General features: G+C 41.8%; 1 protein-coding gene across 1 annotated transcript in view; it reads right to left on the minus strand.

The window, feature by feature from the left end:
- The window catches only part of DNAJC13 (DnaJ heat shock protein family (Hsp40) member C13), a 66,452-nt gene that overhangs the window by 17,412 nt on the left and 26,217 nt on the right, over positions 1 to 22,823 (minus strand). The window contains exons 19-38 of the mRNA XM_056857229.1: positions 21,687 to 21,782; positions 21,387 to 21,530; positions 19,971 to 19,985; positions 19,196 to 19,278; positions 17,125 to 17,278; positions 15,245 to 15,348; positions 14,985 to 15,144; positions 14,147 to 14,209; positions 13,331 to 13,432; positions 10,199 to 10,303; positions 9,036 to 9,238; positions 8,186 to 8,270; positions 7,860 to 8,014; positions 7,506 to 7,551; positions 6,792 to 6,946; positions 6,397 to 6,598; positions 4,665 to 4,780; positions 3,494 to 3,572; positions 2,412 to 2,547; positions 696 to 880 (exon numbers count right to left, since the gene is read on the minus strand). Coding sequence (XP_056713207.1) covers positions 696 to 880; positions 2,412 to 2,547; positions 3,494 to 3,572; positions 4,665 to 4,780; positions 6,397 to 6,598; positions 6,792 to 6,946; positions 7,506 to 7,551; positions 7,860 to 8,014; positions 8,186 to 8,270; positions 9,036 to 9,238; positions 10,199 to 10,303; positions 13,331 to 13,432; positions 14,147 to 14,209; positions 14,985 to 15,144; positions 15,245 to 15,348; positions 17,125 to 17,278; positions 19,196 to 19,278; positions 19,971 to 19,985; positions 21,387 to 21,530; positions 21,687 to 21,782 — 2,388 coding nt within the window. The remainder of the gene's footprint in view (positions 1 to 695; positions 881 to 2,411; positions 2,548 to 3,493; positions 3,573 to 4,664; positions 4,781 to 6,396; positions 6,599 to 6,791; positions 6,947 to 7,505; positions 7,552 to 7,859; positions 8,015 to 8,185; positions 8,271 to 9,035; positions 9,239 to 10,198; positions 10,304 to 13,330; positions 13,433 to 14,146; positions 14,210 to 14,984; positions 15,145 to 15,244; positions 15,349 to 17,124; positions 17,279 to 19,195; positions 19,279 to 19,970; positions 19,986 to 21,386; positions 21,531 to 21,686; positions 21,783 to 22,823) is intronic.

Genomic DNA, 22,823 nt, shown 5'->3' on the forward strand with positions numbered 1-22,823 from the left:
GTGTCTAAATCTGTTGAGACTGCTTTATCACCCACTAAAGATTTTCTTCAATCTTTAGATCCTGTTCTAAAGCCACAATGCTAAAATTTGTACTCCAAAAGACTGTTTGATGTAGCAAAATACATGACAGAGTTTACCTGTACGCATTTTTTATAGTACTGTGAGGACCTTCGGGTTTTCTTTGCCCTCATTTTGAGTATTCATTATATTTATTCTACTCAGATGTATTTTTAATTAGAAGGCAAAGAAAAACAACCATTGGCTATAGAACAGTAGCTTCAATTGTTGCCAGCCACCTTAACGATTAACTGAAATTATACAGAATAATTTATATTAAATATTTCTAAGCAGCACTGTTACTGCTTCTATTATTTGGCACGTTAGAGGCTTGTTTTATGTAAAAATAGTCCTCACTCAGTCATTTTTCCAGCAAGCTATTTCCTTACTCTTTGAGCAAATTAAACTGCATACACAAAAAACTGTTGTAATTGCTTTTGCAACTGTACAGAATTGACCTGGGCCTGCTTGTTACATATATGGCTAACAAGCTGGAAGAAAAGCATTGATTCCAGAAAGCTTCCATAAGTAGTAAAAGTGCAAATATTTTAACAGAAAAAGAAATTCATTCCTCTTCTCCTTCTGTAATGCCCAAACCAAAACTTGCCCATAGAGCAAAAACCCCAGCCACGGTCTACCTCTATTCCATTCTCTCTTCTGAGCTCTTCTGCATTAAGTGCTGAACAATTGACAGTGTAGAACGCCAGCTCAGTTGCGGCCGGCAACAGAGGGGACTCCTTGGAGAACAAGACGTCATCTGAAGTTTCTAGGGTGATTGTCTTGATCAGCATAGGGTAGCCTGCATATTTGTAGGGCTTCAGCTCTGGAAGAAGAAAATGCCAGAAATCAATGTCCATATTTGAATCCACCTGGCAACAAACCCCTGGACTACACAGTTTATATTATCTCACAGCTCTTTTGTTCGCATGGATGACAGAAACGAAAATTCTCCTGATCTACCCAGAGGAAGCTAAAGATACTGATAACAAGCTCAGAAACAGAGACTTAATGAGATAAATTATCACATTATTATTGGTCTTATCAACTGACAACAAAAGGAAGCAGACAGAAGGCAGTGGCTGCTCAGCAACTATCTGGCCCATTATTGACCAAAGTTCTTTCAGTATGAGCACAGAGTGATTTAGCTTCAATCTAAAAACATAAGAAAGGACATGCTGGATCAGACCAAGGTCCATCAAGTCCAGAGGTCCGTTCACACAGTGGCCAACCAGTGCCTCTAGGAAGCCCACAAACAAGACAACTGCAGCAGCATTGTCCTGCCTATGTTCCACTGCACCTCATCATATAATAGGCATGCACCTCTGACCCTGGAAAGAATTGGTATGCATCATGACTAGTAGCCATTTTTACTACCGTAGCAGCCATGGATAGCCCTATCCTCCATGAACTCGTCCGCTCCCCTCTTAAAGCCTTCCAATTTGGCAGCCATCACCACATCCTGGGGCAGGGAGTTCCACAATTTAACTATGCATTGTGTGAAAAAATACTTCCTTTTATCTGTTTTGAATCTTTCACCCTCCAGCTTTAGCAGATGACTCTGCACTCTGGTAATACGAGAGGGAGGAAAGCTTCTTCCTGTCCACTCTCTCCATATCATGCATAATTTTATACATCTCTATCATGTCTCCCCTTAACCCCCTTCTTTGCAAGCTAAACAGCCCTAAGTGTTGTAACTCAAAGGACAGTTGCACTAGCCCCCTGACCATTTTGGTTGCTCTTTTCTGCACCTTCTCTTCCTTCATCCCACCCTCAAGTGGCTCCTCACACTGTTTGAGGCAATATTGAAACTCCCAGAGATTCTGGAACAATTTCTCAAGCAGCACCTGGGCAAGAGGGCTTCCTTTGGACTACGTTGGATCTCGCCCACCTAACCTTCAGCACGGGGACCCCCACTTTCTGCCTTAGGCTGAATTCTGAGTTTTCTATCAACAAAATTTTCCTTTTTAGTCTGATGTCTGCACTCTTATTGAAGATACTCTTCAATACCAGGAATGCACCGTTGTACAAGTATTTAACATGTCTGAAGAATGCTTTCTGTTTGTGATGCATCCATTTAAAACTGAATAATAATGCACCCAACTATATCCAAGTCTCCCGCCATGGAAGGCAAAACATAGCTCTGCCAGTTGTTTGCAGTTTTGCATACCTGCTGCTTCTCGCAATGGCTCAAGCCTAGAGCTCAAGGCTGTAATTTTCCATTACTTGGGGGTATAGGGCAATATCTGTCATATTTTACAGCACTGCATACGTTTGACTTTGCTGTGCAAGTGCTGATTTTCAATATGCTCAATACCAAATGGAGATGAATATACTCAGAAGTCAAATATAAGTACCTTCTCTGTGTCTGTTGAAGAGGATGCTTTGGGCTTTCAGAATCAAAATAATATTTTCAGGATCCGGACCATCCACTACTTTGGCTGACTTTGTACACAAAAACTCATAAGCTTTATTCACTTTTTCAAACATATCCTGCAGATGAAGTGCATTATGGAGAAGTATATATGAATCTAATCTCAAAATAGATTTGCTAATGCTGCAAAAGAAACAAGTTTAAAGAGATGTGCTTTTCTTCTATGTAACCTTCAGGAAAACACTGTTTTGTTTTGTAGGTCATTTCAACATTTTGCTGGTTTATGCTTTAGGCTGTTTTGGAAAGTCGGTTGGCACAGTATTTGGAATAGTGTACAAACACTGCAAGAGTATTATCTCATTATTTTAAAAACTTAGAGAAGAATTCACTTATGTATCAAATCTAGAGCCCGCGTGGTACAGTGGTTAAGAGTGGTGGTTTGGAGTGGAGGACTCTAATCTGGAGAACCGGGTTTGATTCACCTCTCCTCCACATGAGCGACGGACTCTAATCTGGTGAACTGAATTTGTTTCCCCACTCCTACATATGAAGGCAGCTGGGTGACCTTGGGCTAGTCACAACTCTTAGAGCTCTCTCAGCCCCACCTACCTCACAGGGTGTCTGTTGTGGGGAGGGAAGGGGAAGGGGATTGTAAGCCAGTTTGATTCTTCCTTAAGTGGTAGGTAAAGTTGGCATATAAAAAGCAACTCTTCTTCTTTTTCTAGAAGGTGCCTGATAAGCCATCTAGTCCAATCCCTGGATCCATTCCAGAAATCTAAAGCTATTCTCAACAGTTGGCTATGAAAGTCATATACTTAGCAGCTTTCCAAAACCATCTGCTGCATTTTAATGATGGCACTTGTGCAAACAGGCTGCCTCAATCATGCAAGTTAGACAAATACATCAGCACATGCCAAGGAATGTAGACATAACAATCTCTTCCTGCCACTGAAGGAATGGGGATGATCCCTGCAGCTGGGAGAGTTCTATGTAAGGCATGCAGATCTTATAAGCAATCCCTGGAAGCAACACACATTCTCTACAGCTATTATATATATTACTTACTCGACCTTCGGGATTCTTGTCAGGGTGATATTTCTGAGCCAATCTGAAATATGCTTTCCTGATCTTGCTCTCATCATGTCTGTCAAGTACAGAAAGGATTTAGTGACCTACATGGTAATTTAATCAGGGAGAAAAAAACATGATCTAGCTAGTTATACCCACCTAACTAATGCTGTTTATTTTTAGGCTATTTCTATGCCACCTCTTCAGAGTCCTGCACAGGGCGGCTTACAATTAAAATGATGTAACAATATGAAAACAAAACATTAAAAACATTGCACATAAGCAGCATAAAAACTATCCATAAAACAAAAGCAAACCATTTAAAAAACTGGTAAGATAAAATGTCTAATTACAAGCCTGGGTAAAAAGATATGTTGTACAGCAGGTGCAAGGTGAGTGTCCAGGAGAAAGGTGTTCTTGAGATGAGGGGGCCACCATGAAAAATGCCCTGTCTAATGCTGCGGAGTCAACAGCTGCATGTCTAGAAGCCAACATTTCAAACTGGAGGTTTTATCCCTTCCTCCAGGCATTTTTGATGCCACAGATAACTCTCTACAGACGTTGTACACAATATATAAGTCTCTTACTTAACTTAATAGAGGCAGCAGCCATAATGGCATAATGAAAGGAATCTTAGTGGGTTACTCTCAACACAAATTCCAAAGACTCTAGACCTCTCCAATTAATTTTGCATTTCACTAGACTACAGTCCTCCTTACATTATAGAAGCTACAACGGTAGGGCCAACATCAATTATTCGAGTCTGCACACAGGATTCCCCTTCCATGCACTATGCTATTTTTCTCTTTTTGGTATTCTGCCTGCACTTCTGAATGTGGCACTGAGCCAAATCAATGAATCAGGATAGTCCCAAACAAAGTGTGCTCCAGTGTCAAATTACTATATTACTGCTGCTCTCTAAAACCTGAAGAAGTGAGCTGTGACTCATGAAAGCTCAAGCCCTGCCAGAAATTTTGTTAGTCTTTAAGGTGCTACTGGACTCTTGCTCTTTTCTATCTCTAAAACCTGTTAGCCACACCATGATTCATTGGTTTCCCTAGGCCAAGGAGCAGCTGGGGCCAACTAAGCAAATAAGATCCAACAGAAGGAAATGTAATTTGTTTTAGGCCTCAGTTCTACTTGTAACAAGGAACTTATGACAACTTACTGCCCTTGTCCCTTTGGAAGATGGAGGACTTCATAAGCATCATCTATTGACATTGTAGGTGGCCTCTTCTCTACCTCCTTCTTCCAAGCATCCAGGGTGTCTTTCAACAGTTTAACCTGTAAGAGAAAGAAAGAATTCCCAATGACGTTTTTTGCACCTCTACTCAGTAACCTACTTGGCCCTGTATTAGAAGTCTGCAGGACACTTAAATTTCTTTCTACTTGAACACTGACTCAAGAGTTCATTCACGCTTATCAACTAGCTTAAATTCAACAGTTATCATCAGTGTGGGATTTGGTCTGTGGGATCCCACAGGGCGCGGGCTTATTCTCCATGCTATTCAATCTCTGTGTAAAGCCCTTAGGATAAATTGTTTGCAGTTTTGGAACTGGATGCCATCAGTATGCTGATGAAACCCAGCTCTGTATCTTTCCAACCAAATCTCCTGGGGATGCAGGAGAGAGTCTTGAGCCGCTGCCTGAGGTTAAATAGCTGAGAGAGAACAAACTGAAACTGAATCTCAACAAGACAGTGGTTATGCTGGTTAGGAAACCTGAGGGCACTCTGCATCCCACTTTTGATGGGTTTCAGCTGATGCTGACTCAGTTAGCCCCCTAACCTTGGCTCAGCCAATCTGGCCACCTGGGACCACACCATGTTAAACACTGAGACTGGACTACTGAAGTGCACTCAATATGTATCTCCCCTGAAAATCAACTCAGTGCAGGATGCTGCAGCTTGGTCATCATCCGGAACTAGGCAGTGCATGATACTACAACAATTCTGCAATCATGCCATCAGCTGCCCATCACATACCAGGTTCAGTTCAAGGTAGTGGCCATCACATGCAAAGCCCTTCATGGCCTTGGACCCTTATATCTGCAGGATCACTTCTCCTTCTATGCCCCACCATGACACCTTTGGTCATCTGAACAGGGCCTTCTACAGGTGACCCTACAAACGGGCAAGTTCAACAGCTGCCCACAAATGGGCATTCTCTGTAGTGGCCACCACCCTATGGAATGGCCTGCCTGAAGAGGTTAGGAAGGCTCCCAAGCTTTTAAACTTTCCGCAAACTATGTAAAACTGAATTATTCAGAAGGGCTTTTTATATAAAGGAATAGGGCTGCATTATAGCAGAATGATTCAGGAAGATGTTTTGACAGAGGGAATGGGATTGTGTGTTCATGCTACTAATATGTATTATCTGCTGCTGTATGTTTTGATCTTACTCTCACTACATTATATGTCTCTTTCTATAATACCATTTCTTGCACTGGTTAACATGCCACTGTTTAATACTTATGCCTTGTGCCAGATTTCTGCAATCCTAGTCCTATTACATTGTTTATTAGACATTTCCTCATCCTAATGATTGTACTGACTTACATTATGCAATCCATCTTCAGTCTCAGTGAGAAAGGCACACTATAAATAAACCATAACAAATAAATATCTGAAGAAGTGAGCTGTGACTCACAGAAACTCATACCTGACAGACATTTTGTTAGTCTTTAAGATGCTACTGGACTCTTGCTCTTTTCTACTGCTATGGATAACAAATAAATTATAAATGTAAGCCAGGCTTGTCCAGATCACAGCCCCTGGGGCATACTCAGCAAGTGAGCTAAGCGATCATGGTTTTTACAATTATTGACCTCTTCCTCTCCCCACTGCCCTTAAAATTCTGCTGTGGTACAAATAAGGCAGTTTTTAAAAAAAAGTGACTTACAGGATCTTTAATTGGCCAGTCAGGAAACCGCAGTTTATCGCAAAGATGTCTGAGGTAATAAATGTTACAAAACAGCTCATTCTCCAGTTGAGGGTAGTTGATTACTGGGATTGGGCAATACTGATAAAGCGCTCTTGTATTACTTTGAAGACGGGGAGTGAAGTCAGAAAGATGAGCAGCAATTTTCTCTATCATGAGGCGCCTGTGAATTGCAAAAGGCATCTTCAATCAAACAGGTGCTAAAAGGTCTTCCAGATACTGAAAGGCAGTCAATTCAGTCTACTTCTTTGACCACAAACCACAAAGCCATCTGGATGATTCAGTGTACAACCAGCAAACTAACAGGAAATATGTACCAATCCCTTCTTTCAGCAGGAAGTACATAAATGAGTTACCTCATTTCATTATTCCAAATAGCTTCTGGAGTGTCAAATTCACCCAAAAATATTTCAGAAAACTTCTCTGGTTCATAGTTTTCTAAGTAGCACACCATGGCTTCTGGTAGGATGTGTCCAAGAATACTCCTCTGAACTATATCTTGCCCTTTTGTCTAAAGCACAAAACAGAAGAAACCATCAAAATGATATCTGCAAATTAAATAAGGTTTACATACCTAATATAACAAGTATTAATCTGTGCAAGCCATTATTAATCACTAGGAACTTCAAACACTGTAGAACAGTAAACTACTCTCCACTACTTGTGATATAGTATGATGATCCAACAGTGATTTTTAATGGTTCATCACCCACTCACCCATCAAAACTAACTCCACAATGGAAGGCCTGGCATAACACTATGTTAGCCACATATTTCCAAAGAACAGAATTCAAGTAAGGGAAGTTTGCTCTAATTTTTGTTCTGTCAACTGTAACTAACACTGATTCCTCAGAGATAGACACAACTTTCAAAGACAGACTTAGAGATGTTTGTGGATTTATTTACAAAATTTATATCCTGCCTTTCTGCCCTTACAAGGATAACAGACCAGCAACAAGCAAAAATTCTAGTAGCTAAAATTGTGTATACTTGCTAAACAGAAGGTAACACATAGCTGTGCTCTGCTCATTTGAAGGAACATTGCAAATTTGTTTTGGACTGCTGCTTACCTCTTCCGACTTGAAAGCCTGCTTTGAATGCGTATACTTCAGAAACCTAGAAATCAAGTTAAAGCATTTGGTTAACTACCTACCATGAGTTGCGCGCACGTGCGCACACACAAATTAACACACTCGGATGATTTCCCACCTGCTTTAACCCTTAGTCCTTGGATTCTCCCCAGAAATTTATCAAGAGCCACATTCCTTCAGAGACTCCTTCTCGCAATACTTACCCCTCTCTTTCTCTATCCACTCCTCAATATAGCCTTGACCCTTTACTGTACAACAGCATATAGGGAAGGGGTTTGAAAACCCCAGTCTACCCCTTCCAACCTCACATGAATACATTCTTTGTGTTCTCACCTTGCAACAGGGAGTACGTTGGAACCAGTGTACATCATGATGAAAAAGAATACCCCACTGAGGTAAAGACGTGGTAACTGTGGGTTGTCTTGCATGATGTAGAAAAGTACTATGGCCACTTTCTCAACAAGAATGGGGTCAAAGGTCAGCAACAGCTGAAAGGAAATAAAACTTTACATTGTTTGAACCAGGCAGCCCAACTTAACTTGCTGCCCTATTATCCAATCAAGAGAAAATATTTCAGGATAAAACAAGATGCCGGAGAGAACACAACAACTGAGGTACAACTCCTTCATAAAGATCAGACGGCAAAAAAGTCAGCTTACCTGAATGATATGGGGAAGGCAAGTGCTGTCAGAAAGAAGTCTCTTCACTCTAGGTAAAGGTCTTATAATGGCATTGTCCTGATCTCTAAAATGACAGGTTTTCCTTTATCAAATGGGCATATTATACATCATTCAATATACATAGTGATATACTTTACTTCAAATACTTCCCCACCATTTCCTGCTTTACAATCATCAGCATTTCCCCTTCCAGTTATGCCCCACAGTCAGCTTTACCTTTTTTTAAAAATAATTGTTATGCATGGCATATCAGCCTAGGAGATCTGTTGCTTCAAATGGTCACAGACCTCCCTTTCACAAGTTTCAGTAACAGTGTAGTTACAAATGTGCTTCTATCCCTCTTTGTGTAGCCACAGTATACTGGGCCTGTTCACCTATGTTTGAGGATCTGTATATGGTAGGGCAGTGATGGCGAACCTTTTAGAGACCAAGTGCCCAAACTGCATCCCAAAACCCACTTATTTATCGCAAAGTGCCAACACGACAATTTAACCTGAATACTGAGGTTTCCTCCCAGCTCGGCAAGGGGGGGGGCGCGGGGAGTCCAGGGAAGGGGGGAGGCTTTGAACGGCTCCGCGCTCCGCGCGTGCCTACAGAGAGGGCTCGGCGTGCTGGACTTGGCACGCATGGCATAGGTTCGCCAACATGGTGGTAGGGGCATATGCACAAAATCATCCCCCCTAGAGGCAATACTAGCTATAGCAATACAGAAGAGTCTTCCAGATGATATCTTGTGTGTGTAAAGGGCTGTCAAGTCGCAGACGACTTATGGCGACTCCTTTTGGGGTTTTCATGGCAAGAGACTAACAAAGGTGGTTTGATATCTTACCTACTAGGAAAATAGCTACACATTGTGACCAGCATGTTGAGAATAAGCGTAGCAAGATCCGTCTCATTCAGCACAGCCTGTCCAGTGGCGAGGAGGCACCACTTCAGTTGAGGGATAACCTGCAGTGGCCGCCACCCATCCATGCCCTGGGCCCAACAACGGGTTTTCGGCGTCAGTTTCCCTTTGGCCCACAAATCCAGCATCTAAGTTAGAGATTGATTGTGACACCGAACAACATGAGAAATCATGGCTACGAACAGATAAGCTAAGATGCAGGGCATAAAGAAAGCCCCTCTACTCATCCCCCCCAAATAAGCCAAGTCACAGAGCACAGAGAGCGCCCCCTGCCCACTCCCCCAAAATCAGCTGTACCAGAGACACTAGCTAAAACAACCCGAACTAATATGACTCAGGAGAGCTCTCTTTCACAGCTTAAAATACCAGTGAGAAGGAAGAAGAGTTGGTTTTTATATGCTGACTTTCTCTACCACTTAAGGAAGCATCAAACTGGCTTACAATCCCCTTCCCCTTCCCACAAGGCATCCTATGAGGTAGGTGGGGCTGAGAGAGCTGTGACTAGCCCAAGGTCACCCAGCTGACTTCATGTGTAAGAGTGGGGAAACACATCCAGTTCACCAGATTAGCCTCCACCACTCATGTGGAGGAGTGGGGAATCAAACCCGGTTCTCCAGATCAGAGTCCACCGCTCCAAACCAACACTCTTAACCACTACACCACGCTGGCTCTCTCTCTCTTGCCAATCCGGGGGGGGGGGGTAATTGATTGGGTGCAACTCTGTGCTAACCAATACTCTGTGACTGGCCCTGGCAGTCCCACCTGTCTAAAAACAAGGACATGAAGGCTGGGGAGCACACCCCTCCCATTGCAGTGTGGTTGAGGGCATCACCACCACGACTGGCATAAGGCCAGCTATGCAGACCACACTGCTTGTGTGGGTCTCCAGATATACTCCACCAGCTCTTTGGATTGACACTCTGGGCGTGTAGAAACGGCAGGACCAGATGGACTGCATAAAGCAAATCTGAACATGGGAACATGCCCCCACCTCACTGTCCTTTCATGTTAATTATCTGCCAACAACATGATGTAGCCTTCAAGAAAAGTGCAATGCCAGTTCTTTAGCAACTGCATAATAAACTTACCTCATGAAAGCTGTAAGGACCACTTCTCTCTTTGTCTGCATTGCCAAAATACCACTCTTTCTCACTCTCTCTCTTCATATCAGGTGACGCTTCAATTACGTTGCTCTAAGAAAAATGCCAAAACAAACCAGATCATTACATCAACCCAGCAAGGAATGACAGATTTTCAATTTGAATGTTCAGTGTTCAACAAGCTCGTAAATGTATATTTTAATCACACACAGGCAATTTTAAGATAACACCTAAGTAGCAGCAATCTTTCACATCAGATGGTCCAGCAGATGTCACGCTGAAGATGCAGTCTCAAATGTGACACTGAAGATGCAGTCTCAAATGTGCTAGCCGCACACTAGGAGTACAGACAAATTTTCTCCAGCAATACAAACACCCGCTGTGATAGAAATCCTAAAACCTGCTAAGGCTCAGGCATGCCACCTAGAGCGTCTGGGACCCTAGATACAATAAACGTATTGAGGTCATAAGAACATAAGAAAGGCTCTGCTGGATCAGATGAAGGCCCATCAAGTCCAGCAGTCTGTTCACATACTGGCCAACCAGGTGCCTCTAGGAAGCCACTAACTAGACGAGTGCAGAAGCACCATCCTGCCTGTGTTCCACCGCACCCAAAATAATAGGCATGCTCCTCTGATACTAGAGAGAATAGGTAAGCAGCATGACTAGTATCCGTTCTAACTAACAGCCATGAATACCCCCTCTCCTCCATGAATATGTCCACTCCCCTCTTAAAGCCCTCCAAGCTGGCAGCCATCACCACATCCTGGGGCAGGGAGTTCCACAATTTAACTATGCGTTGTGTGAAAAAATACTTCCTTTTATCTGTTTTGAATCTCTCACCCTCCAGCTTTAGCAGATGACCCTGTGTTCTAGTATTATGGGAGAGGGAGAAAAACTTCTCCCTGTCCACTCTCTCCAAACCATGCATAATTTTATAGACCTCTATCATGTCTCCCCTCAGCCGCCTTCTTTCCAAGCTAAACAGCCCTAAGCGTCTTAACTGCTCCCCATAGGACAGTTGATCTAGTCCCCTAATCATTTTGGTTGCTCTTTTCTGCACCTTCTCAAGCTCTGTAATATCCTTTTTAGGTGTGGTGACCAGAACTGTACACAGTATTCCAAGTGTGGTCTCACCGTAGATTTGTACAAGGGCAGTATGATATCAGCAGTTTTATTCTCTATTCCTCGTCTAATTATGGCCAGCATGGAATTTGCCTTTTTTACAGCAGCCGCACACTGGGTTGACATCTTCATTGAGCTATCCACCCCCCCCCCCCCCAAGATCCCTTTCTTGGTCTGTTGCTGCCAGCACAGATCCCATCAGTGTATATGTGAAGTTGAGATTTTTTGTCCCAATATGCATCACTTTACACTTACTCACATTGAATCTCATTTGCCATTTTAATGCCCATTCTTCCAGTATGCAGAGATCCTTCTGGAGCTCTTCACAGTCCGATTTTGTTTTAACCACTCTAAATAATTTGGTGTCATCTGCAAACTTGGCTACTTCACTGTTTAACCCCAACTCCAGGTCCATCCCACATTGGACTATCCTGGCAGACTTAATCCCTTTTGGACAAAGGAGCGGTTTAGACCAGACCAGGTATTTGTTGTGGGATATGGCTCTGATTGGTAAAAGTAGCCTCTTGAGATGGGGATTTGCATGGGATTGGAGAAATTCACTTGTCAGTCTTAGAAAGGAGGCTGGCATAGGTCCAACTCCATTTAGCATAAATGTGTACATTTGGGGTTTTCCCCAGTCTTCAGCTTTCAGTCTTCCCGGGAAACTGAGTCCACGGGAAGTTGGGTAGGGGTTAAGGACTCCTTCAGCTTCTTGTTACCACAAGGAACTCTGCACAGGCTCTGAGCAACCAGCTACAGCATAGGTAGTGTGTTTAAGCTTAGTTAGTGCAACTGCATTGCTTTTCATGTATCTGTGTTGTTATTGCTGTGTGCTTTCCCATGCATTTTCGTTTGTTTCACCTTTTTCCACCACCACCCCCTTTTGAATCCAACCACTCTTTCCCTTTAGTTTTCTCCTTTTTACAATAGCCCCCCCCCTTTAAGACTTTTTGTTTTGGCTTCACTTAGTACAATCCATTTCTCTGGGGTATTTCTCTCAATCTCTTCCCCATGTGCTAGACTGCACAGCTGCTACTAGGTTGGTGTTAAGTTATTCTGTTATTGCTCTAGTACTGCACTGGAAGAGGGCCTTCTCTCTCTTGAACAATAAAACCATAAAACATAAATATGACCCATCTCCAAAATACCTCTTCTTGACTCTTCTCTGCAGCCTCCAAAAAACGAGCAACAAAATAAGTACGCTGAAGGTTAGAATACTCTAAGAGGAACTGAATATTTTGCTCCAAAGTTGCTCAAGAAAACGCGGACCATTTGTTAAAACATGGTATAATCCATTTTAGCCTAAGTTGGTACACGTAAGGACAATGCAAAAGGATATGTACCAAGGAGTCCACTGACTGAAGAGGGCAGGGACTGGAAGAGGGCCCAGCAAGGAAAGGCACCATTTCCCCCCTTCCTACTGTAACATACCCTCCCCCCTTTAAGAGGCTCCATTTGGAGTTCATTTCAGAAAATTCACAAGGGACTGAGACAGCAAGGTAGACTTCCCCTGACTATGGAAGATCCACTGATTTAGCAATTTGTAATAATCTTTTTTCCTTTCTGTAAATGTATTGAAATGTATTAGGACAGCAAGGGAATATCTGGGCAGGATATCTCTGTGTGTCTGTGTGCTAGTAATTGGGGCAAGAGTCGCTGAGGGTTACAGTGAACCATAACAAGAACTGGGTGAAACTGTTACTATACTGCCGCCTCTCTGTCTGTAATACAATCAGATATGCCCTAAATGTTGATGGGCTGTCATATCTTGAATTTGGATAAATATCCCTTCCTCAGTATGATCGGGACTCAGAGATTTCTGCCCATTAGGGCCTCTGGGTTGCAGCTGCTCCAAATAAATAACTGTTTCTTGAAACAATGGTCTTGGGTCTCTCCCCACACTCGAACCCCCGTTTACCGCAACAGGACCAATACTTTTAGTCACATGCTTTTAAGCTCTACATAACGAAGGGTAAGAAGCTACAGATTTCATACTTGCAATGGTACTGTAGCCCTGCTTGTGTGAAGGTGAGCCAGAGTGAGGAGATCCACAAGGATCCTGATACCATTTGAATCCATGAGCTCCTTGACATTTTTCTGAAAGAAAATAAGAACAACATTGTTGCAAATGGAATACGTTTAAAAGCCCGCTTTAAATATTTCAGTTCACTTAAGAATAACGCAGTACCCCCAGAAAGTCAGTGAAAAGCCTGCCATTGCTTAAGTTTTGTGACATCCCTTTCCTTCCTGCTTCTCTAATTACAGCAACAGATATCTGCTAGATCAAGGAAAAGAATAAAAAAACACATCCTGAACAGTTTACTTCAGAAAGGGCTAAATAATATCGATAGTTATAGAGTAGGGGGGGGGGTTAGCAACAGAAGAGACCAACTAGAAAAACACCTTGCAGAAACACTGATAGTCCACGCTCTGCCACAGAAGTTTGCTGGGTGACCCTGGGCCATTCACACACACTCAGCCTAGACTAACAGAACTTGCAGGGTGGTGGTTGTGACGATCATATAGAGGGCAGAATTATGCTGTAAAGCTGTTTTGTGTCCCCCCGGGGGGAGAAAACAGGGTATGTAGGAATAAATAAAAGGCATTACAATGTCATAAGAACCTAAGAAAGGCCATGCTGGATCAGACCAAGGCCTATCAAGTCCAGCAGTCTGTTCACAGTGGCCAACCAGGTGCCTCTAGGAAACCCACAAACAAGACGACTGCAGCAGCACCATCCTGCCTGTGTTCCTCAGCACCTAATATAATAGGCATGCTCCTCTGATCCTGGAGAGATGTCAGATGGATTACCTTGTTGAGAATGAGCTTGTTAAGGAACAGTATCAGCCGGTCCCGCTCAAGTCTGTCAGTGCACTATGGGAAAAGACGGAAAATTATTTTTAATGAGAGGAACAAGCTAAAGTACTGTGCTACATTACTATCACCATCAGTCCCTTTCATTTATTTATTTTTAAATTATGCATTAGCAGACAGGTTAAAGATAAAATCATCCTATCATTTCCAACTTCATATTACGCAAATACAAAATTTAGGAGCATTCTGATAGCGACACCGCAAGTGCTAGAAAATGACCTGAGTAAAGTTAAACTGCTTTCTCAAGCTGCAAAACAGCAATCTAGTTGTTCAGTACAGAACTGACAACTGCAACACAATTATGGGAAAACTGTCTCCCAAACATACTTTTCTATTTTACCTTCTTCATTTGCTAGCCAAAAAGTGTGGGGATCTCTCAAACACTGCTGTGCATGTATGTTTTATTTGGGTAAAAGCAAGCTGAGTAGCGTAATTATGATCAGGACAGGTTTTGTACTGTAAGAGTCCTGAAGAATCCCATGCTATGACTTTTTTCATACTGGACATCAAATTTGTCTGGCATCTTTAATTTTCTAGAGTCTGCAGTGATCAGGCATGCCCAACTCAGGAACCCTGTGTGTGTGTCTGTGTAAAGTGCCATCAGAATCTAGAAATGTATAAATGCTACACTTTAAAACATACACATTAAGAAAGAAAGCCATTCAGGAGACAGCACACAGACAAGTTGTAAGAAGCTGCTTGTTCAATAGTCAGGAGCATCATGTTTGCATTCCCTGCCGCTCAACAACTGAACATTAACTGAAAAAATGCTTACCCTTTCCAACATCCCTACAATATATCTGGTGTCACCAAACGGGCCTATCTCTTCATAGCATCTGCCATAAACAATGGCCAGGGCTTGCAAGCAGAGACATTTCATGTTTATTTTAGGGGTGAGCAGGAATCGGTGGTACAATTCGTTGAAAAATTCATACCTGTAGTAAGTAACAACACAAAAGGTTTATGGAGCAGGGAGGAAAAATCCCATGAAGACTCTAAAAAAAGAAGAACAATAGGATCATAACAGCAGCTCACGATTTTTTTATTGCTCCACTTTCCTCACTTTCATCTTCTTCCAGCAGCAATCTCAGGTAATAATCCCCTATTTTTATTTCTTCTGACAGGCATTCATACTTCACCTTTTGCACAGAAAAAAAATGTAAACAGAAGTGTCCTCTATTATTGCTAAGTAGTCAAAGTTGGGTTCCTGCAAATGCAATACCTGAATGATAAAATCTCAGAATCCAAATGTCACTCAACTATAGTTTTCTATTTAGTCCCCCTTTTGAGGAGAAAAAGGAGTATGCCTGATGATGTTGGCTTAAACTTGGCAGGGGACATGGCTCAGTGGTAGAGCATCCCTCTTTGTATGCAGTAGGTCCCTGGTTCAGTCGCCAATTAAAGGGATCAGTAGGTGATGTGAAAGAGCTCTGCCTCTGTGCCTGGAGAGCTGCTGCCAGTCTGGGTAAATATTTCTATCCCTGATGGACCAATGGTCTGATTCAATATGAGGCAGCTTCATGTGCATGCATGTGTAAACTTGAATGGAGGCATTAAAATCAAGTCTACAAATAAAATGTACACAAAGCACAATATAGCAATGTTTACATACACATTGTGAATCACCCTTCAAATACATTATGCATTCCTTATACTTAACAAAGGATTATTATGTAAATATTTGCATACTTATGCACTGGAGAATCTATTTTATAGCATATCCTGATTTACAAACTTGATTTCTATTGATGTTTATGCAGACGTATGGTATTGTAGTTCTGATGATTAAACTAGCCCTTCCTTATTTTCTCTATGTTACATTGACATTTAACAGAACAAAATTATTCTTTCTTTTTTTTGCCGCCAAGTCACAACTGACTTATGGTAGTACAGTAGGCTTTTCAAGGCAAGAGATGTTCAGAGGCAGTTTGCCATTTCCTGCCTCCGCGTCATGACCTTGATATTCCTTGGAGGTCTCCCATCCAAATACCTGCCAGGGTCAACCCTGCTTAGCTTTTGAGACCTGACACGATCAGGCTTGCCTGGGCTATCGAGGTCAAGGCAAAATTATTATTAGCAAGCCCCACAGCTGGCAATTTCTCAGAAGCAGATACACCAAAAGAGACTTCATTTAATATAGTTTTGATTATCTATTGCAAGCATGGAGGATGTCCTATTTCTCCCATTTGTTCCAGAATGTGTGGGACCTCTGAGAGTAAACAAAGCAGCTTCTTTGAGGAGTGTCTTCTCAAGAGAAATGACTAAACCCTTCATCTATCCAACATTCTCTAACGTCACATTTAAGGGTGCATATTTAAAGTCACCCAAGGCGGATTACCTGTTGATAATCCACCTACTAATGCCTTGTAAATACTGTGCCATTCAGTCAAGATTAAAGACCACATTATGCTTTCTTTTCAAATGCATGCTCAGAGACAGAGAATTCTAATCAGTTTGTGATTAAGAATATGAAACCAGATGCTACATATTTCTATATTAATACAAGAACACTTTTTAAAAATCTGCAAGTGTTTAACCACTACATGGCAGAAACTTGCCACTGCTTTAAGACCACACTGGAAACTTTGCCGTCATATTTTCAGAAGCTGTCTACAATGGATGCTAAAAATGTACTTACATGTATCTGTTTGGATACATTACAGAAATCAGTATGCATATGTGTGCACCACATTCCCTACTTTGGTGTAATTAATAAAGCTAAATGGCATCATGTTATCATACACAACCCATGCAAGAGAGCATTGAACTTTACCTACAAAAGGCATTTTAAAAAATAAGCTATTTCCACACTATCAGTAAGTAATACTACACATCCTATAATGCTATAGATACTAATACAGGTACATTCAAATTAATGAGTCTGAGAGTTTGCAAGAAACAGACGTTAGACATACCTCAAATTCATGGTGATTCCATGAGATGACATTAGCGCTGCCAAGTTCTCTATCAATCTGAAATGCCCGCATTTCAGACTCCAGGGTGTCTCTCAATTCTTCCCGGGTTTTGAAATTCCAAATCAAGTTGGATCTAGCATGATCTTGAAGAAATCTATACAAGGATATGGGGAGCCTATTTCACACAGTATTTTGATGCTGGCAGACATTTCCCACTACTGTTCCATATCATAATTTAGGAGGGCATTTTTATAAAGGAATTAAAGCTGTAGTATAATAGAACAGCTGAAGAGGATAAGAATAGGATTGCAGTCTATCTCGAGACTAAGAGCCCAAGCAGCTCCTAGATTTACTGAGGGGCTGCAGATGAAGAGAAGACAAGGGAGACGGCTAGAGCGACAGTGGAGAGATGCTTGTTACAAATCCAACAAGGCCCAGGCTAGAGCTCATTTTAAAGCGTATTCTGAGGCGGTGACAGTGGTGAAGAAACACTTTTTCCACCACCAATGTATCCACACAGTGTAGACCTAAGAAACTCTTCCAAGTGGTCAGGGGCCTATTGGGGTCTGACATACTGGAGGAGGCAGACAACTCTGCTGCTCAATGTAACCATCCGTTCTGACTTGGACTCTACATTCGCAGTGACAGGATTGGATAGTCCCAGGGTGCTGGACTGGCCAGTCGTATAGGAGACCTTTCAGCTTGTTCAGTCTAAGGATGTGGCTGGATTCTTGGAAGTCTGAGACCTACCAGCAGCTTGTAACAACCCGTGCCCCTTCTGGCTACTTCAATCTGTTGGAGATTAGGCTGGATCCAGGAGACAGTAAATTTTGGGCTGCAGCAACCGGCTCCAAAAAACCCCATGTGGGAATGCATAGTGGGGAATTGGCCCGGCTTCTCAATTCAGGCACCTGTGAAGACCGTGCTTAGCTCCTCCGCCTCGCCCTCTCCCATGCCGCTTTCTTCTTCCTCTGATGAACTCTATGGGATTTTACCAGGCCAATCTCATATCTCTCTCCCTGCTCCAATTGTCTCTTTAGATCAGTAACATTTGCTTAGGTTAGAATTTAGCAGAAGTTAGGATTTGTAGAACATTAACTTAAGTTTGTGCGGGCAGGAGAATTTCAAACTTCATATTCAATTTGCTAATTCCCTTGGTTATTATTTTCTTAATAAATCCTTAACTTTGAACCCACGCCTGTTTATTTCTGCAAGCCTACACACCCTTACGAGGTGTTAGACCAAATCTTAGACCTTGGTATACATCAGGCAATAGTATTTGCCCTGAGCACATGTGCGCATTGGAGTCTGACGCTTTAAAAGCAGGATGCACCTATAGTCAGAGTATATACACATGTGGGCCATTTGGGTAACACCAGGAGCTTCCATTCATGCAAACAGCGGCATCTTTCAATGAGCTGACCACCACCTGGAACCAGGGGAAAGTGCCCACAAGGGACAAAGAGGAGCACCAATGGAAGAAAGGCTTAGGATCTAAAGCCTTACTCTTTTCCCCAATTTGTTGTATGTGTAATTTTCAAGCTGTGAACTAGCACAATGCCACATAATCAGGAAATAAGAGAATTAACTTTCTGAGTTAATTTCTGAAGGATGGCTTGGTTCCAACACAAGAGCTCAAGGAAGGTGTTGGCAGAATGGATCTTTCCTTGCCTCCCTCTTCCTAAGTGGTCTGCTGTTTGTCCTGAAACTCCTCTCCAAGGTTGGGGAGAGCCCTTGTAAGAAAAATGCACTATGGGTCAGGGAAATCAAGTGAAACAGCCCACCTCCTCAAATTCTGCAAGTGGCTTCCGGAGGGTCAAATCCAAAACTTGCAGTTGATCACAGTGATTCAAAAATTAATCACAGCTGTTCAAAATTAAAAGGCTGCTGGAATGTAAAGACTCTTGTTGGCATTACGGCAGGAATGCTTGGGTCAACCTCACTTCAAAACCTTCCTATCTTGTTTTACAAATTATTTTAATAATGCACTTTTGTACATAAGCCTCAAAACTGCAGTTCTGACCAAAGTTTAATAAGACTTTCCAATCCAACCACCAAAAAAATGGTTTACCTGTAGTAGAAGAGATCCCAGTTTGCTTGTATTTTTATTCTTTGCCTCCGTTTCCTCAATATGACCGGCTTCTGATTAATATTCTGCCGAGAGAAAATTAGCCAAACTTGAGGCCAGGACAATTAAAGGAATGCTGTGAAATGAGACTGAGCACACACTAGAACCATTTCCAGCAGCTACCAAATACAGAAGATTTGATTATATGTCCCTATTTGAACGGAGGTACCGGAAGTCCATAACAGATACACAGCCTTTTTTCCAAGCCAAAGAAAAACAGAAGGTGGAGCAGACACTTATAGAATGTGAAAATGGGTCACTATACCACAAGAATAAGTTTTATGTTAGGACAGATAAGCAAATCAAGCAAGGGATTAGTCTAGCTATGCCCCAGCTTCTTTGAACAAACTGGTGCTCTTTCTGCTGAGATCCATCTCTTTGCCAGGTGCTGAGGCAGCAGTATACCAAGGCAGTATTGTGCTACTGACAAACTAGCTTGCGGGAAAGTTGCACCTTTGGAATTTTACCAAAATGACTGGGAAAGACAAGCACACCTGTTAAACTGGAATGGAATACCCACAATGAGAAGGGAGGACAGCAAGTTAGTGCAGACACAATTATTTCCCTGCAGGACTAAAGACGTTAAGTAGCTACACAGAAAACTGCATGCCCAATTGGCCGAGGGATACTAGAAACCCTACTGTGCACCAACAGAAGTCTCCACATGCCAGGCATAACTCAAGGGAGTCTATAGAAAGGAAGGAAGACTCAAACTCACCATATTGTTTCTGTCCTGGTTGTATTTGGGAAGCAGAAAAACAAAAAATCAATATTTGACCAGAAGAGTTGCCCCACACAAATTTGTAATAACCAGAATAGTGTACAATAAGCCTCACTGTAAACATGATTACTAAATGGCAAAGGCAGAAACCTGAACCCACGAGCCAACGTGTAGTCTGCAAAAAGCTTAAAACAGATTGCATTTTTGGGAGTATTAGTAGTTTTGCTTGTAATACATGCAGTTCTGGAAAGTTTAACTACAGTTCTCAGGACATGCCATCAAATAAGCAACTCAAAAAGGCCGTTTCTATATATAGAAACTGAACTAGTGCCCAATTTTTCATTTCATCCCATAAAAAATAGTGTTGTGCATGATAATTCAGTATCAGGCTCAAGGCGGCAATAATTCGATGCAAAGCTCAATCTTCCACATATAGCTTATTTACTTATGAAGCAACAAGAGATGCAGGTCACCCTCTCCTTTGCCATGACAAGAGCAAAGTAAAGCAGCAAGCCCCTACATGTTAAAAGAACTGTTAACTTTAGCAAATAGGTCATTTTGATTCAGGCAGCTCTCGCTTTAAGAGATCAATTCCTGACTGCTCTAACAGAATCATGAGCTAGCCACATGCCCAGAGATGAATGAAAGCATGGCCCAGCAAAAGAGGGAAACGGGACCCAGCTGCACAGCTAAGGCAGCTCCACAGCAGAACCACAATAGGAGGAAAAGAAAGGAACAAGGCAAGTAACAAGAAAATATGCCAATGTGGATGGTGCCTCCGATGTATTCAGCCTACATACATTTGCTGTCAAAAACACGATTGTCACCCCTTCGCACCCACCTAATCAGTCAAGAACAGCTAGGAGCAAAAAAGGAGCAAAAGCAATTTTTGAACTAAACAAGCATATAAAAGTCTAGTAAATTTCACAACCCCTAAAAATGAAGGGAAGGGGAAAAAATAGGTAGCTGCAATATTCTTGTCCAGCATTAAGACCTAGAACCTTTCCTGGTATATTCAAAATTTCCCCGTATGGAACAGCCCCACGGTCACAATCCATGGATGAAGCTATGAATGAGCTGGGAACTCCACGTCCTAATTTAACACCCTACATGGATGCAACAGGCAAGACCAGCCATAACCTTTAATAAAGATATCACCACTATTCTTAACTATTTTGAATGCAAGACGACAACGTCGAACACATAAGAACTCCAGAGTTGCTCCAACAGCATCAATTAAATAAAATAGATTTGAGGTGTGTGGGGGGAAATCAAAGAGAAGATATTGAAATACAGTGACAGAATATTAAGGCTACAATCTTACACACGTTTACTTAGAAGCAAGTCTCACTGAGTTCCAGGAGACCTTGTTTCCAAGTAAGCATGCTTTGCATCATGTACTAAGAGTCTTACCTCTTTCTGAGCTATTCCCATTTTGTCTCTCCAGTGCATCAAAACAATATCCACCTTCTCTTTGGCAAATTTTTCAACTTCCTTAGCAGCTTTTCCTGCAAGTCTTTGCCACTCTGGCACTTTATTAAACTTGCCATATTGATCCTGCAGAACAAAGCTCTAATCAAAATTCATTTCCTGGGAATGTAATTGCAAATCCGAAGCATGTTTAAAAATTTTAGTGCCTCATCCCTAAAAACAGGTACAAGCAAATAGCAAGAGGCACAAACAGAATTCAAACCCACTCCAATTCATACTTACATTTGCAATTTTTAAGTTATCTCTAATATGCATCCGATCAGCATCCTTCTCAGGAACTGGGTCATTGCTGTCTAGGTATAATAGCAAGCCTGATGGCTTAAGTCACAAAAGAAAACAAGGAAGAAATAACATTCCTTTACATTTTTATATACATTTTACATACATTTTCATAACATTTCTTTAATTAAGCTTTCTGAATTCAAAAGCAAGTCAGAATGCATTTTAACAACTACTCAGCAAATATGCACACACAAGTCAGGGACTGAACACAGCTGAAACAATGTTATTGTGTGAAATATAAGGGGCACAATGCAACATACATTTAAACCTTTCTTAATTGAGCTACATGCCGCTTTACAGAAAATGTTTAGGACGTGTCCTCTGCTTGTATTTTGTCTAAAAGGTATTAGACCAATTCAAGATTGCTACAGCACTTTCTTCATCCCTGATACATGGAACATCTTCCATAGCACCCACCTTTTACTGCTGCTGCTTTTTCAGATTTTTATAGTACGACCTTTGACTTGGGAATTCTGCACCTACTTATTATTCCCAAAACCCCAACATATGCCACAGAGTGATTTCTAAACAAGTTGTCACACCACATAGACTTAATGTTGTTTTCAGACATGACTGTGTATACACTGATACCCTAAATGGAGATCATCATCTGGAGATAGGATAATGACTTGTGTGAAGTAGTCTTAACATTCTCTCTCTGTGTGTACAACAGTAATGTTTTGTATACTTCTGTTTCTTCTTTGGGTCTGGCATCTAAAGAACTACTAAAGACATACCAAAAGGCTTGGGCATACCACAATGGGATTACTGTGTTCCCCCCTTTGATCACGAGAACCCTGGTAAAATAACAAAAATTGCTTTTAAAGCTTTCCTCCATTTCAAAAGATGTTTTTAATACAATGAGGAATTGCTTATTAAGAAACACAAACCCAAATTTCTTGTGCATGCAAAATTAATTGATTCCAGTGGGGCAGCCGCACTGTAACAAAACAGAATTCCGGCAGCACCTTCAAAACTAACAACATTTATTCCAGTGTGAACTTTTGTGAGACAGATGCCACTTAAGATTCTATTGGAGAAAGAAACCCCTTTACCTCCCGCACTTATGTAAAACTG

The sequence above is a fragment of the Euleptes europaea genome, chromosome 11, assembly GCF_029931775.1.
Source record: "Euleptes europaea isolate rEulEur1 chromosome 11, rEulEur1.hap1, whole genome shotgun sequence".
In the NCBI taxonomy this organism is placed as follows: Eukaryota; Metazoa; Chordata; class Lepidosauria; order Squamata; family Sphaerodactylidae; genus Euleptes; species Euleptes europaea.